This window comes from Ziziphus jujuba, chromosome 1 (genome assembly GCF_031755915.1).
Source record: "Ziziphus jujuba cultivar Dongzao chromosome 1, ASM3175591v1".
Classification (NCBI taxonomy): domain Eukaryota; kingdom Viridiplantae; phylum Streptophyta; class Magnoliopsida; order Rosales; family Rhamnaceae; genus Ziziphus; species Ziziphus jujuba.
The window spans coordinates 13,867,524-13,884,452 of NC_083379.1; the positions used below are offsets into that span (position 1 = coordinate 13,867,524).

The 16,929-nt window shown below is 32.0% G+C and overlaps 1 protein-coding gene across 1 annotated transcript; it reads left to right on the forward strand.

The window, feature by feature from the left end:
- Positions 1-8,241: 8,241 nt before the first annotated feature.
- On the forward strand, positions 8,242-13,053 carry LOC107418946 (alpha-glucosidase). The gene is made up of 5 exons (XM_016027658.4): positions 8,242-8,549; positions 9,302-10,020; positions 10,479-10,709; positions 11,040-11,686; positions 12,053-13,053. The coding sequence occupies exons 1-5, from the start codon at positions 8,311-8,313 to the stop codon at positions 12,935-12,937; spliced, it is 2,721 nt and encodes a 906-aa protein (XP_015883144.3). The 5' UTR covers positions 8,242-8,310; the 3' UTR covers positions 12,938-13,053.
- Positions 13,054-16,929: the final 3,876 nt, after the last annotated feature.

Consider the following 16,929-nt stretch of genomic DNA (forward strand, 5'->3'; position numbering starts at 1 on the left):
TTCTATAACGATAAAAGTTATTTAATGAAACTACACTATTGTTTGCAAAGCTTTTGTAAATTATCCCATTTCACTGTATTAAATAATCATATATTCATTGTATTTATAGGCTGTTACCTACAGAGTTAAGGTTTAAAATTTAAGTTTATAATGATTTAAGTGGTTTTTTAGTCCCATCCATTCAGTCATATGCCCTTTTATTTTATTTTTTATTTTTTATTTATTTATTTGGACAGTAAAAAGCAATTTTTCATTGAAATGAGGATTGCACGTTAGCAGGATAAAGATATATAAAAATTAAATTATCTTAAAGGATAAAGTTTTATTGTTTAAAGACTGAAGGGCTATATTTATTTATTTATTTATTTATTTTTTGCTAACGTGGCTGGGCCCCCAAGGCTCCCCTCCCCACCCAAGACTCGATCCCGAGCCTGACTCAATCTCGAGCACACACAGGCAGGGATGTGGAAACTCGGCCACTTGAGCTCCACGGCGAGTCTACTGATGGGCTATATTTACACCAATAAAAAAGACCAATGGGCTTTCTAATCTTCCACTTTAAACAGCTTAAAGAAAATAAATGAAAGTAAGAACATCTTCAATAAATGATCTGTATATTAATTTTGTATATTTAAATTTTTTTATCATATCATATAAATAAATAAGATTTTAAAATAATTTTTTTAATAATTTTGAACATTAATTATGTCAAGCTGATATGATCCAAAAAAAAAATAAAAATACAGACCGTGAAGGATACTATTTATTTTTTGAAACTTTGTTAGACAAACTGAGTCAAATATTTTATTTATTTTTATTGATTTTTATTAAAAGAAAAATAACTCATGTGTGTGCTTTTGATTTTTTTAATTAAATACAAATTTAAAATAAAAAATTATACATTAGCATTGTAGGACATTTTAACCAGAATCTATTGAAAAAAAAATTATCTAAAACATTATTTATTAAATAAAAAAATGTCATATAAGAATGAACACTTTTCAAAATCAATGCCACATAGATTTCAATTAGAAAAAATAATTGCAGATTCTCTAAGCATACTTCAAAATAAAATTGATATTTTTTATTTTTATTTTTTTGCTTAAAAAGAGGGATTTATTGAAAAAAGAAGAAGACTATTATTAGGAATGGCAATTTGCCCCACCTAACTTGATCCCCACGGTGCACCGTCCCTAACGGTATGGTTTTTCCTCGAAAAATAGGAATTGCGGGCTAGGCTTGGGACAAGGGTTTAAAACCCGAAGCGGGGACAGAGAATAAACACCCTATCCCGAACCTGGCCTGATATATATATTTATTTATTTTTTTTTTTCTAGTTTTATTTATGTAAAACATTATTTTTTTTTTTCTTACAAGCTCTAATACTAAACCCTCAACTTTGACTGCTGACATCAATGTATTTTATTATATTTTTGTTATACTTTAGTTACTTTATTTACATTATTTATAAATATATATATATATATATATAATTTTCAAAAAAAAAAATATATGAATGATTTAAAAAAAAAAAAAGGGGAAAAACTATCCCGTCCTATCCCTGATTGTGGAATCTTCATCCCTGCCTCGCTTATAAAAAAATGAAAAAAATCTGGTCCCGTCCCGCCCCTAGAAAATCGGAACAAAATTTTAAAATCTGGTCCTGTCCCGCCCCATTGACATTCCTAGCTATTATACACAGATTTTCTAAAATACAATTTTTCAAATTATACAAATTCAAAAATTGACGAGCCAATTTGAATCTATAAATCTATATGAACGCCTATTGGCAAATTAAGTAGGCCAACTTATTCGCACTTCTGGTGGCCAAGTAAAGGAATAGCATACAAAATTAGAAAGGTACAAATAAATTTCTTGGAAAATAGGCTTGGCAGCCCAATGCAATGGGTTTATGGCTTTCTTCTTCAAAGCTTGGACTACTTCCAGAGCATCTGATTCCACCAGCACTTAGCTCCATTCGAAACTCTTCGCCAGCTGCAAGGCCTTCAAAATAGCTTCTAGTTCAGCTACTTCTGGAACAAACACATCCGATTTGAAGACATGGATGTGAAGGACCTTTCCTGTATCGTCTCTATCTATCACGGCCAGGTGACTCCCATTAGTCCTTACTGTCGCATCCGAATTCAGTTTAATGATTCCTATCAGTGGTCTGCTCCATCTGGTATTTCCTCCTCCAATAATGGTTGGATTCTGATTGCTGGTGTTTCCTTCCCGTCTTAAAGCTTCCTTCAATTCTCTGAACCTTCCCAAAATAACGTCAGGAGAAAGATCTATCCACATGTTTTTTCCATCATGGACCACCATGTTTCTAACCCACAAAAGATGCTTTGGTGTGATGGCACTAAAATAGAGAAATCTTTCTTATCTACATGATGAACTGGTAAATAACCTACTGGGTTGGTAAAGCACTTTAGTAATGAGAGAATGTCATTTATTCCCAAATTCTCTCATCTAATGCTCCACGGGGCAGAACCATATGCAAGATATCCTTTATATGTAATTACCAAAGTCTAGATACTCGAAGTTTCATAGTTCAAATCATTTATCAGTAGTGCGTTGTCAGATTCCACAATAATTTTGCTTCTTCCAAGCTGTTGCGCAGTAAAAAGACTATGAAAAAATTTGCATATCATTCCATTGCATTGGAAGGGGCTAAACTAGTAAGATGACGTGCTAATAGTCTTTCCCATGCAATCACCAACACCACCCTTCTTTTTCACAAGATAAAAATCGCCATATTCACCAAAAACATTAAAAGCGCATATTCACACATACACACAAAGCGCCATTGATGTTGAATTTAACAAACCCTTTCATGTGGCTGAGTTCTCATTGAAGTACCAAATTTCTTTCACCAGAATGGTAAGGAAAAGGAGCTCCAAATTTCGTTCACCAAATTTTACTTTTTATTGGAAACAAACAAGATTGCATTTTTCCAAGAAAAAAATTTGTTTTTTATTTTTTTGTTTGTTTGTTTGAAAAAAATACTTTAGGATAGTATCATATACGTAAACCCTATGCCGCATGAATTAATAGCATGGTAACATCCAAGACAATAACAGAGTTTATTAAGATTCGAACCTTAACTCCTATATTGTTTGTCATCATATGCAAATAATTTTATTTTTTCTAAGACATTTTTTGCTATAATTTTTAGAAAGTCAAAAAATAGTTTTTATGAGTGTTGGATAATTTTTAAAAAATGATTGTAGTCTCAGAAACATTTTAAAATTAATTAAAAAAAATGACTTCCCATTTCTAATTAAAATCAATAAAAGAATGGCTTCCTATTAAAGTATTTTTGAAAAAGTAGAAGCAAAAGCAATAACTGTATCAAAATGTATTTTTCTTTTCTTTCTTTTTCATAAAATTCTAAAAGTATATTTGAATGTGACAATCTTCAAAATATTAATGCAGTTTGGATGGAATATCATTCATTAGTGCCAACTTCCCATGAGCACTAATTAGTTTCACCATTGGCATCCTCCGACCAAGTCGATATTAATTTAATTTCAAACTCGAGAATGACTTAGTATATTCCATCCTATACACAAATTAAGATATGAGCGGTGAGAATATATATACATATATATTAAATATATATATGTATATATATTGTTTTTTTATCTTTACAATAATTGTTTTTTTTTTTAATGAAATTATAAAAGTATACTTCAGGTTGGCAATCTTCAAAGAATAATATTATTTGTTATCAGTGGTGACTGTCATTATCCTATGTGGTAGTGGGTCCATGTATATATATGGATAAAAAAAAGTTTACATGGTAATGAATCCTATATATATATATATAAAAGCTATTTTAATATTGGATCCACCACCATATAGGACGGTAATAATTACCACTGATGACATATGATGACATATAGTAATATTCATATTCAAAACATTTAGTTTGGATGGAATATAGTCCAATAGTGCTGACTTCCCATGAGCATCAATTGGTTTCATCACTGGCCACCTGCGCAAGTTGATATTAATTTTCAGACCTAATAGTGACGCTCAGTATTTTCCACCTTATACATTAATTAAGATATAAGGGGTGAGAATATATATATATATATATATATTGTTTTTGGTAAATATGAGGATATAAACTATGAAGAAGTGTTTTTCAGTGCTAATTTTTTCCAAATCCTCGAAACCACCACCTCTTAGGTGTCACTTGATAAAAATAAAGTGATTCACCATGTGACCTCTCTATCTCCCTTCTCAGTATTTCTAAAATATCACAATTCTCATAGCTACCTTTTAAGTACCACATGCAAAATTCAAATAAACCATCGCAAATATTAATTTATATATAAATAAATTCAGGAGGTGGAGATATCCCTGGTATCACAAACTCCAATATAATTACCACTTCTACTAGCCAAATTCGACCTTATTTTTCCACTTTAAAATTGGGCTTAGTCAAACATATGATACTTTTATTTTTTGTTTTTTTTCCGTAGAATTAGTCAAATATATAATCATTACCAAGCACTGACAATATGGGCATTCTCTCATTTTAGATCGATCTTGGAATGCGGATACACCAGTTTCATTTAAATAAATAATTTTAATATGGTAACAACTATATATATATATATATATATATGGGCAGTTTATAAAAGAACTCGTCTAATCTATATATATATATATATATATATATATCCAAAATGTGAATATTCTTAATTATCATCATCCCCTATTCTGAACACTTTGCATCCCTCCTATGTAGTAAAAATATTATTACCAATTGCATTTTGAAGGAATTTGATAATTGAAAAGTTAATTCCCATTTTATATTCAGAACTTACCAATGATAAATATTAAAAATTACCATTTAATTAGATTTTTATAATTAAAACTAAGGTGTCACTTTTATTCTCACTAACTAGCCACATAACTCTATTTATCAAAATAGATATATACATATATATATATATATATATATACACACTACATAACTCTACATTTTAATGTCCTATATTTATGTCAAGGAAAAAAATAATAATAAAAATCCTATACTGATTGCCCCTACTAGTTCGTTAGGATATGTTTGGTATCATGTATAAAATTACTAACTAGACTTCCTATACAACGTTTGGAAGTAATAGAGCCTTTATCCACACACATAAAATCAGGTGAACCCGCCACTTAATACGAGCTGCCCTGTGTCATATAAAGTTTATAAACCCAGTTATCCGTGTATTGGATTTTGTCAACCTTTTCTTTTTCTTTAGAAATATCAATGGAACGGGATGGAATCGATTTTTAAAATTTCATCTCTGTTTTTATGAAAAATTTACCATTCTATCCCTGTGGTTTTTCTATTTCTTTAAAGATGGATCGGAGACGAAAATTTCCCAATCTCCCAATCAGGGATAGGGAGGGAAAACTTTTCATGCTTTTTTATTTTTTATTTTTATAATTGATATAATTTTTTTTTTGAAAAATTTATATTAAATTTTTTTTTATGAATAAAATGTAAATAAAATGATTAAAATGCAATAAAAATACAATAAAATACATTAAAATGATATCGACGGTCAATATACATGGTAAAAATATATTTGAAAATGATTAAATATTTATTATAAAGTGTTTATAATTTCATTGAATATAAATATTTTTATAATTTCATTGAATATTTTTATCGATGGTCATAAAATTATTTAGTCACAACTAAAGGAAGAATAATAAATATTTTTATTTATATACAAAGAGTAATACAATGAATTATAAAAAATAAAAATAAATAAATAAATAAATAAATATATATATATATATATCGGATTGGATTTGGGCTGGAGTTTTTATTTTCCAAACTCCCACCTGTCCGTGCTTCAGATTTTAAATCTTTCTCTTGAATCCATCATGCAATCCTAATTTTTCGGAAAAAAAACCAACCCGATAGGGATGGTGCACCACGGGCATCGGGTTGGTCATGGCAAATTGCCATTCCTATTTTTCTTTTTTTGTTTTCTTTTTTTCTGGGCTACAAACACTGATACCTGCTGCACTTTAATATTAAAACGAAAAAAAAAAAAAATTCACCCTTCTTAATTAATGCTTGCACTACACTTCTTCATAAAAAAAACATAAAATAAACAAAAAAAAGTCTGTACGATTTTCTTTCTGTTTTTCTAAGATTATATAATTTTAGATATTATTATTATTAATGATTAAAATTAAAATAATATATTAAAGATAATGTAATTTTAAATATAATTAATATATGAATATATTAAAGATAATTTATTATTATTATTAAAGTTAAAAAAAAAATTATTCTTCTTAACTAATGCCTGCACTACACTTATTCAAAAAAAAAAAAAACACAAAATAAACAAAAAAGCCTGTACGCTTTCTTTTTTTTTTTTTCCTCCCTTTAAGATTATATATTATTATTATTATTCTTTAAAATTAAAATTAATATATTAAAGATAATGTAATTATTTAAGAAAACTGATTGTAATATTTAAAAATAATAATAATTTAATTTTTATCCATTATAATAAAAAATTCGATATTATTATTATTTTTTATTTTTAAATGCTAAAACAGTTTCTTAATTCTTTTAGTATTCATATAACTTTTGATGTTGTAACTATTATGATGAATATAATCAAAGCTCTATTAAATATATTATTAACAATGCAGTTAATTTTTTAAAACTATATGAGTAATAATTAAAAAAACGTTATATGAATAATAATAAAAAAGTAATATTATCTATTTTGAGTAATGTAATTATTTATATAAAATTATATGAATAATTTAATCATTTTATTTTAATAAAAATAATTTTTTTATAAAAATTATAATGCAGTACAATGATGTACCAAACACTATATAATATTGACACAATATAAGCCGATATAATATAAATTAATACAATACAAGTTATGCATACCAAATAAATTTTTATATGCCTAACAACTTGTTGTGTTTGTATAATATTTTGTCGCATTCATATCAAATTTTCTCACTTAAACATAATCCGTGAAGCAATCATATTATAACATGTAAATATGTATTTATTAATTAAATTATTATGTAAGCTGTTGCCCAACCTCTTAACATCTTAACATTCTTAAGCAATTTATTTAACCCTCACGAAAGCATAAAAGATTAATATAAAGTTAAAAAACCAAACATCCAAATCATATTTCCAAAAAATACTGCTGCAAGCACATCATCATTCTCAATCCATATTCAAAATATTAAATATTAACATCAAAATATCACTAAAGAAAAAGACAATGCTCGTAATGAAACAAAGTAATTTTTTTTTTCAAATTTCTACCGTGATCACCGCCATTATTGCATTCCAGGTTTCAATCTCGTAAAGCTTAAGAAAACAAATTAGAATATATCAAAAGTCAGCTACAAAGCAATAAAAAAAAATAATAATAGCTTTATTTTTTATCTGAAATTACAAAAATATCCATGTTCTCGGGTCAAATTGGTTCAATTGTTGACAATCCGTTAACTATTATGTCTTAATGGGTTTACAAGTTATCAACTAAATCCAATATAAAAGATCTAAACCTACAAATTTTCATGTGGGTTTGCTCCATATTATTAGATTGTGTGCATTTATTGTATAATATTGAATAAATAATCAATTAATTTATTTTTATTTGGTAACATTTATGCGTTTGTTTTCACTTTTTATTTTTAGTTATGTATTTGTTTTTGTTTGGGATGATAGCTAAAAAGAAAAAAAAAAAAACCGTTTCAATTGTTTATAAAATTAAACTTATTTTTAACAAACAAAATTTTATTTTCCATTGCAAATGAGACAATCCTAATCATTTAATCTTCTACTATAAACATGTGTATTTAAATCTTCTATTATGTATTGATCATTATATGCCTTCAAATTCAAATGTGAATTAATTCAAATTATTTTTCCAGATTTTAATAAATAAAAAAAACCCTTAAAAATCAAGTCAAGATTCAGAAGTTTTAATAATTAATTGATGTATCCAATCGGAATATCTTTTTGGAAGATCTCATAAGACTGAAATTTTGTCCTAACCATAGAAAAGATAAATTAAAAAAATAAAATAGAGAAAAAATAATAATAATAAAATCACATGTTGGTGGATGCAATAGAAATTTAAACATATGCTGATTTATTTGTCACGCTATTAAGTGTGGGAGCCCACAGTGGATAGCAAGGTGCATTGGGAATGGAATATTAATAGTTTTGGAATGGAGGCATAAAGTCAAGAAAGACTTGAGAGGCTTTGCTTCTGCCTTTTATATCCTCCAAAAATGATGGATAACATCAACAACGTTATCATCAACAAGAGAGTTGTTGTTGTTTTAGTATTTTGTGGGATTTTGTTTCTGAATTTGTTCAGTGGATCTAATGGAGACACCGTCGGATTTGGATACTCCGTTCGATCCGTCGGTCTCGATAGCTCCGGCAAGTTCTTGACTGCAAATCTTCAACTCATCAAAGCTTCTACCATTTTGGGTCCTGATATACACTCTCTCACCCTTACTGTTAGGTGAGCCCATTAATTCATTCATTTCCATTTTACATTTATATACATATATTTTAAAATTTTCAATTCCATATTTGTTTTTGTAGCCTCAAGTCATTCCTTTTGTTATATGATTAATTTCTTGATAGTTTTCATTTATCTTTTATTATTATTCTTTTTTTGCTAAAATCTTATTACTATTATTATTATTATGAGTGGAGGATTGAACTCTAGACATTCCGAAAAATTTAGTTCAATAAAGTAAAATCATATAAACATGTAAGAAAAAAAAATTTCGTTATAACATTTACCAATCAATTTTTTAAAATCTGCATTTGAAACAGCCTAATAATAAAAATTCATATAATAATTTAAATTTGAATTCCAATGTGTTTGAGAAAAAAATTAAAACATGCTGATAAATATGACAAATGGTGTAATAATAATGTTTTATTTTCATATTAATATTATAACAGACCATTAAATCTTTTATGTAAATTGAGAGATCAATCACTGTACAATATAAAAGTTAATAATATTAAAAGATTTATATTTCACTCATATTTGTAATTAGATTCACCATAAGCAAGCAATTTCACTAAATTTAAATATTTATAGGGAAAAACTTAATCATTTTTTTTCCCCAATTATTCTATGGAAAATATGGATAATTAACCGTTTAAGTTTTATTTTTGTCAATTTTATTTTTAAGAATACAATTTATTCATATATACATAAATTTGAACATTGTTTGCAAAACATGTTATCTCTCACAGTCATGACACAAAAGACCGTCTGAGAATCAGAATCACAGACTCCGAAACCAAACGATGGGAGGTCCCCCAAGACATCATCCCCCGCCAAATCCATCATCCCCATTCCCACCTCCGCCACTCCTTCTCCGAAAACCACCTCTCTTCTTCGCCGGAAAACCTCTTCCCGCCCTCGGAAAACCACCTCTACTCCGACCCCAATTCCGACCTCCTCTTCACCCTTCGCAACACTACCCCATTCGGCTTCACCGTGTCCCGCCATTCCTCCGGCGACGTCCTCTTCGACACTTCTCCGGCCAATTCGAATCCCGAGACGTTCTTGATCTTCAAGGACCAGTACATCCAGCTCTCTTCCCGGCTCCCCAAGGATACATCCTCTCTGTACGGCCTGGGCGAGCACACCTTGAGCTCCTTCAAGCTCACACCTGGAAAGACTCTGACTCTGTGGAACGCCGACATCGGGAGCGCCAATACTGATGTGAATCTTTATGGGTCGCACCCTTTCTATCTGGATGTCAGATCGCCGTCCGGAAATAGTCACGGGGTTTTGCTGCTGAACAGTAATGGGATGGATATAGTGTATGGTGGTGATAGGATTACGTACAAGGTCATCGGTGGAGTCGTTGATTTGTATTTCTTTGCTGGGTCTTCGCCGGAATTGGTTATGGAGCAGTATACCGAGCTTATTGGCCGCCCTGCCCCTATGCCTTATTGGTCTTTCGGTAAGTAGAAGGACTACTCTGTTTGTTCTTTTGGTCATTGTAACATATATGTTATGCGCATTATGTAGTAATATATACTATAGACGGATATGCACACAAATGTGCATGTACACCGTAAGAGCTTTATTGATTGCTTCCATGGTGTTGCTATCTCTTTGTTATATGAATATGATATCAAGGTTGTATTGAATATGCGTACTGGGTAGTAGGAATAGGTAAAGGGAAACAAAAATAAGCTTTTTGTGAAACCAAATTATTTGAGAATGAAATGAGTTTTTGGTTTGGATTAAAGATTTTTGTTCAAAGAAAATTTTGAAAAAGTGTTATCTCTTATTTAAAGTTGGGAAATTTTGAAAATTTGTAATGAACTGAAAGCAATTTAAAATCTATAGCTACCTTTACATGGGTAAACTTGATATTATTTGGAATAATTCTGCTTCTCTTTTATGTTCTTAAAGGATTCCACCAATGCCGATATGGTTACAAAGATGTCTCTGATGTTGAGGGTGTGGTTGCTAATTATTCCAAAGCTCGAATTCCTCTTGAAGTTATTTGGACAGATATTGACTACATGGATGCATATAAGGATTTCACTCTTGATCCCATTAATTTTCCACTGGATAAGATGAAGGGTTTTACTGAAAGAATTCACCAAAACGGACAGAAATATGTGCTCATCTTAGATCCTGGTATGCGGTGATAGTTAACCTTTATTGAGTTAACCTTCATTGAGGATTTTCCTCTGTTAGTATATATAATTTGATCCTTTAGCCTCTAAATATAATTAAAAATATATAATTTCACTTTGAACTTTCATTTCAGAAAATTCAACTACTCAATAAACTATTTTGACAATATTTACCATGTAAAAAGGAAATATTCTTTATTCGACTGACTTTTATTTTGTTTTATCGCTCTTTTGCCTGCAAAATATGTGAAAAATAAATACATTCGGCATGGGTTTTCACATTCAAGTTCTCAAGTCTCCTATAATGACAAATCTGGTGTCTTCTCCTCAGGTATCAGTGTGAACAAAACATATGAAACCTACTTAAGAGGGATAAAAGCCGATGCCTTCATAAAACGTGATGGTATCCCCTACTTGGGGAGTGTTTGGCCTGGATCAGTCTACTTCCCTGATTTCTTAAATCCAGCTGGTGGAACTTTTTGGGGTAACGAGATCAAGATATTTCGAGATATTCTTCCCTTTGATGGTCTCTGGCTGGACATGAATGAGATATCCAATTTCATAACATCCCCTCCTACACCATCTTCTAAACTTGATGACCCTCCGTACAAAATCAATAATGCTGCAATCCAGCGAGGAATTAATTATAATACCGTACCAGCTACAGCTTTGCACTTTGGCAATATTACAGAGTACAATGCCCATAACCTTTATGGTCTACTAGAAGCTAAAGCCACAAATGCAGCCTTGGTTAATGTTATTGGTAAGAGGCCCTTCATTCTTTCAAGATCAACTTTTGTGGGCTCTGGGAAGTACACAGCACATTGGACTGGAGATAATGCTGCCACATGGGATGATTTGGCTTATACCATTCCATCCATTTTGAACTTTGGATTGTTTGGAATTCCAATGGTTGGAGCTGATATATGTGGTTTCTCCAGAAACACTACTGAGGAGCTCTGCAGACGTTGGATTCAGGTAAGAGTACTGATGCATTTGGAAATGATATGGAAGTTATCTAATACTGTCATGCAGTGCATTGTTTTATGTTGTATATGAGTAATTTTGTTGCATGCACAAGATCATTTTGAGAGTTAATAGAAATTAGATTACCTCACTTTTTGTCATCACTCATCAATTATTTCACTTCATGTTAGATTATACGTGCAGATTTGTACTCCATTTCCCAATCATTTTGTTTTCACTTGTCCATTATAAAGATTGATAACTCTAATGAGTGAAACAGATAAAAATCTTATTTTCAAAAGAGCTGCTTCCTTTGATTGCTAGGGAATTTGAATTATGCCCCAAAGTTGATGGCTAACACTATTTTTTACCATGCAGTTAGGTGCTTTTTATCCCTTTGCAAGAGACCACTCTGATAAATCTACAATCCGTCAAGAGCTCTATCTTTGGGATTCAGTTGCTGCATCAGCCAGGAAGGTTCTTGGTCTCCGCTACCGGCTGCTTCCCTTATTTTACACACTGATATATGAGGCACACAAAAAGGGGACCCCTATTGCACGACCCCTTTTCTTCTCCTTTCCTCAAGACACCAAAACTTATGGCATCAATTCACAATTTTTAATTGGTAGAGGTATATTGGTGTCACCTGTATTGAAGTCAGGAGCAGTTTCTGTTGATGCATACTTCCCAGCAGGAAACTGGTTTGACCTCTTTAATCTCTCCCGTTCAGTTAGTGCACAATCAGGACAGTATTTCAAACTTGATGCACCTCCTGATCATATAAACGTGCATGTTCGAGAAGGAAATATCTTGGCCCTGCAAGGAGAAGCATTGACAACAAAAGCTGCACGGAGAACACCGTTCCAGCTCTTGGTTGTCAGCAGTAGCAGCACAAATGGCACCGGAGAAGCTTTTCTAGATGATGGGGAGGAAGTGGAGATGGGAGGAGAGGGAGGGAAGTGGAGTCTGGTGAGTTTTTCAAGCTCAGTTCAAGGGGACAAAGTGGTGGTTGAATCAAATGTTGTGAATGCAGAATTTGCTTTATCTCAGAAGTGGATAATTGATAGAATTACCACTATAGGATTGAAAAATGCTAAGAGACTGAAAGGTTATGAATTATATACAAAGTCAGGAAGAAGTTTTGCAAAACATTATGGTATTAAAACTAGCTTTGATAGCTCTGATCAGTTCAGCAAAGTAGAGATGGAAGGGTTGTCGTTGCTTATAGGAGAGCCATTCAAGATAGTATTGAATCTTGGCTAGCAAAGCATTAAGAATTTTCCACAAGGAATTGTAATCTAAAAATAAATTAATGATTACAAATAAGTTACATCTCTATTTATTTTCGGTTGGTTGCCTTTTCTCTTTCTTCTAGTTTATATATATATATATATTATATATATATATATATATAAAAAAAACCGTAAAGTCAACTAGTAGAAGTGGTATTTAGGAGAAACCATGAATGTAGGGGTATTATGTATGAAGGTTAATATTTGTGATGGTTCCTTTGAATTTCACATATTAGTATTGATCCATTGGCAACATACTTACACTTTATATTGGACATCTATTGTGGTAAGTGTTAAAAGTTGTTACTTGTCCAATTAGATTTTTAATTTTAAGTATTTGTTGTGATAACCTTACTATTTCATATATCAGCATATTCTCAACTTAATTCCCTTTTAAAAGGAAATTAATTTTCAATTTCTTGGAAATTAGTTTATCATATCCACTCTTGTAAATTTTTTTGTTTTTGTTTTTTAGGTAATAAAAAAAAAAAAGATGGTCCATGATAGTATTATACGCATGAGGTCAAGGTCATGCCAAAACCTTGAGCCACATGGATTAATAACATGGAACTATTCGACGTAATAATGAAACTCGTCAAGACTCAAATCCTAACTCCTATGTCGTTTGTCATCTTATTCACCACTAGAATCGTATTCATAGAGCACTTGTTAATGGGTTAATGTTATGATTCACTTTTTATATAAATTTTTAGTTTTAGAACTATAAACCTAATTTAAATTAAATCAAGTTAATGATCATCATATCAGTATTGATTTAACAGATAATCATCACGATGGTGACAAATAACTTTACTTTTTCTTAGGTCATGTTTCCATAACTTTTAAAAAGCTAGAACAAAGGAGTTGTTTCTAATATCAACTATGTAATGTGAACTCCCAAGCGCAATCCTACTAACAGTGAGGAATGCAACTGTCGGCTGACCTTCTAAGGATGGCACCACCACCAACGATTCTTCCATAACCTTGTAGAACCACTGCTTATTGTTGGAGAAGGCCGCCATAGTTGTTTGTGTTAATCCACCGATCAAGTCAATGATTACTTAGAACATTACCATGATGATCTAAACTCATAAGATCGATCATCCTTACTATCCAGGGATGTCCTATTTCCCTTCTGTTGATTGGTCTTGGCCTTCCTGAAACTTTTCTCTCTCTCTTTTTACTAAATACCTCTATTTTCATGGAGCATTATCAAAACCACATGATTATGTTGCATGAGTCCCTTAGGACTCTTTCACTCCAACCAAAGTCCAACCCAGATTTGATGGTGAACGTCAGAGCCCTAGTTGGAAAAGTTTTAACCACTCGGAACTTCAGTCTATTCACTATCACATAAATAGTTGGGAAAACTTCGAAGCTGAAGGGCAAAGTTTATATCGAAAAGTTTAGTGAGAATGTCTTCAAATTTTCTTTTGAGATTTTCAAAGATAAAAAGATATATTTTTAGGAACAGATGTTGGTATTTTAATGGAGCTCATCTTATCCTTAAGGAGTGGCCGGTATCGTTGACACTATCTAAGATTTCTTTCTGCTACTCCACATTTTCTTTGCAGATTCGCAGGCTCCCTCCCATGTACCTATACAAAGACACTGCATCTTTGATAAGGAACCGGCTGGGAAAAGTCCATAGTGACTCTATAAAATAGAATTGTGTGGTGGCACAAAGGTATTTACAGTTTAGGGTGGACATTGATGTTGAAAGCCCATCCCAGTTAGGTTTTTTCTGGAGAGATTAGAAGGGAAGGAACCTTGGATCCAATTTAAACATGAACAATTAGGGGACTTTTTCTATAGATGCGGTTGCCTAACTCATGTTACTGGTAAACGCTCTTTCGACAAGCCGGTGACCATTACCACAAAGACTGGAGTGGAGGTCTGCTTGTACAGCTCTTGGATGAGATCGGAGTCGCCGGGGAGTATACTCTTCATCAACCTACCAATGGATGTTAGGGATCATATCTAGCTCAATGAAGGAGAAAATTTTCTGAAATCACAAGGTGCGATGGTTTCCAACACCTATTGGCTTGATGAAACACTACACCATAAACCTTGAAGCTCAAGGAATAGGAAAAGAACAATAGCAGCCATTATCAAAGGATTTTATAGGCTAAATATAGGAATGTCAGATAGATGTGCCTAGAGTTGGAAGCACTGGGCCTCACACTTAAAAATGGGATCTGGATTTTGAGGAAGAGCTTTAGTAGCCAGTTTTTAGGAAATTAAAAAACCCTTTGTTTAATTTAGTGGGCTTGGCTAACTGTGCCACAAATATTATCCAAGCTATAACAGCCTCAAACGCTAGGGAAAAAGAGAAATGGGCTAGATTGACCCATACTTCCTAGAAACTATTGATTTGGACCTCCTAACAGTAAAAAAGGCTTTCGGAAGTGGGAAATTTTGTGTGGAAAAGAAAAATAATTTGTTGGCCCATAAACGCCCAGCTATGATAGATCTAATAAGACATCCTAAAGGATATATTAGAATTGAATAATCCCAAGATTGGGAAATTATGACAGGTGATTTTAGTTTTACAAAGATTATGGATCACGAAAATTCTAGAGAGACACTATTTAACAATACTCATTCACAACAAAAAGAGCCATCAAAGGTTTCTCAATGAGAGAATGACGAAGACAGAGAAGAGCTTGGATTCTTAGAAGGAGCATCGTTTGTACCCCTCCAAAGAGATGAAGAGGAAGCTTTGGGGAACTCTACTATAACACCTACAAATAGGAGAAATATCAAAATCAAGATGGAAGATTTAGTAGACAATGGTCTTGGAAACAAGGAACCAGAAGGAGAGCCTAGAAGAATAGAGAAAGGGAGATGAGCTCTTCCTCTAGATGGCATCTGGATTTTCATTAGGCCAAAGAGATTGGCCTAATCATGGTCCCCCTTAGCCATGAAGATTCTTTCTTGGAAATTGTAGGGGTTTGGGTCAACCATAAGTCATCAGCGCCCTCAAAAGTCTGGCTAAAAGGCATAGTCCCTTTTGTGTTTCTTTTTGCAAAACAAAATGAGAAATGAAACAAATGGAGTGAATTTGTAGAAGTTTGGGATTCTATAATGCTGAAATTGTCGAAGCTAGAGGGAATGTTGAAGGCATATGCCTAATGTGGTTGGATGATATAAATTTGGTGAACTCATGGAAATCCAAACAAGTCATATACGGTGATATTATTGGAAGAGAGAGGAATCCTATCTGGAGTTTACTGGCATACTATAGTGCTCCTTATTATAATGACAAGAAGGATCTTTGGAATCATATTACCAACAGAGTCTCTAATTTGAAAAAGGCCTTGGTTACTGTTTGGAAATCTGAATGAAATTATTGATAGCTCAGAAAAATTAGGAGGGCATCAAATATAGAAAGGAAAACCTTATCTGAAATAATTATTCATGAGGTTATTGGAATTGATTTAGACTTTATAGGAGGATGATTTACATGAAACAATCGACAGGGAGGACAAGCTCTCATAAGAGAAAAACTAGATAAGGCTATTGTAGACAAAAATTGGCTAGAGGATAATTTGCAAGCTGTGTTGGAACATTTACAATTTGAAGAATTAGGCAATTGCCCCATTTTCATATGGATTAAAGGGGAATATAGAAGACTGAAGAGACCGTTTAGATTTTTTAAGGCATGGACTTCAAATAAGTCAAGTTCATATGTAATGGATAAAGCATGGAATGTAGATTGCACCTCGGATTGGACAATCACAAGCTAAAAAAGAGCCTGGTGGAGACATCTAAAGCTTTGCGGATTTGGAACAAAACAGTTTTTGGGGTTGTTAATAAACAAATTAAAAATTTGGAACTGGAATTAAGATCCATCCAGCAACAAGATGTTAGGAACTTGGCCAAGGAGACTTTGATTTTAGATAAACCGAGACAATATCGAGTCAGATGGGAGTCAATTCTTTGACAAAAATCCAAAGAGAT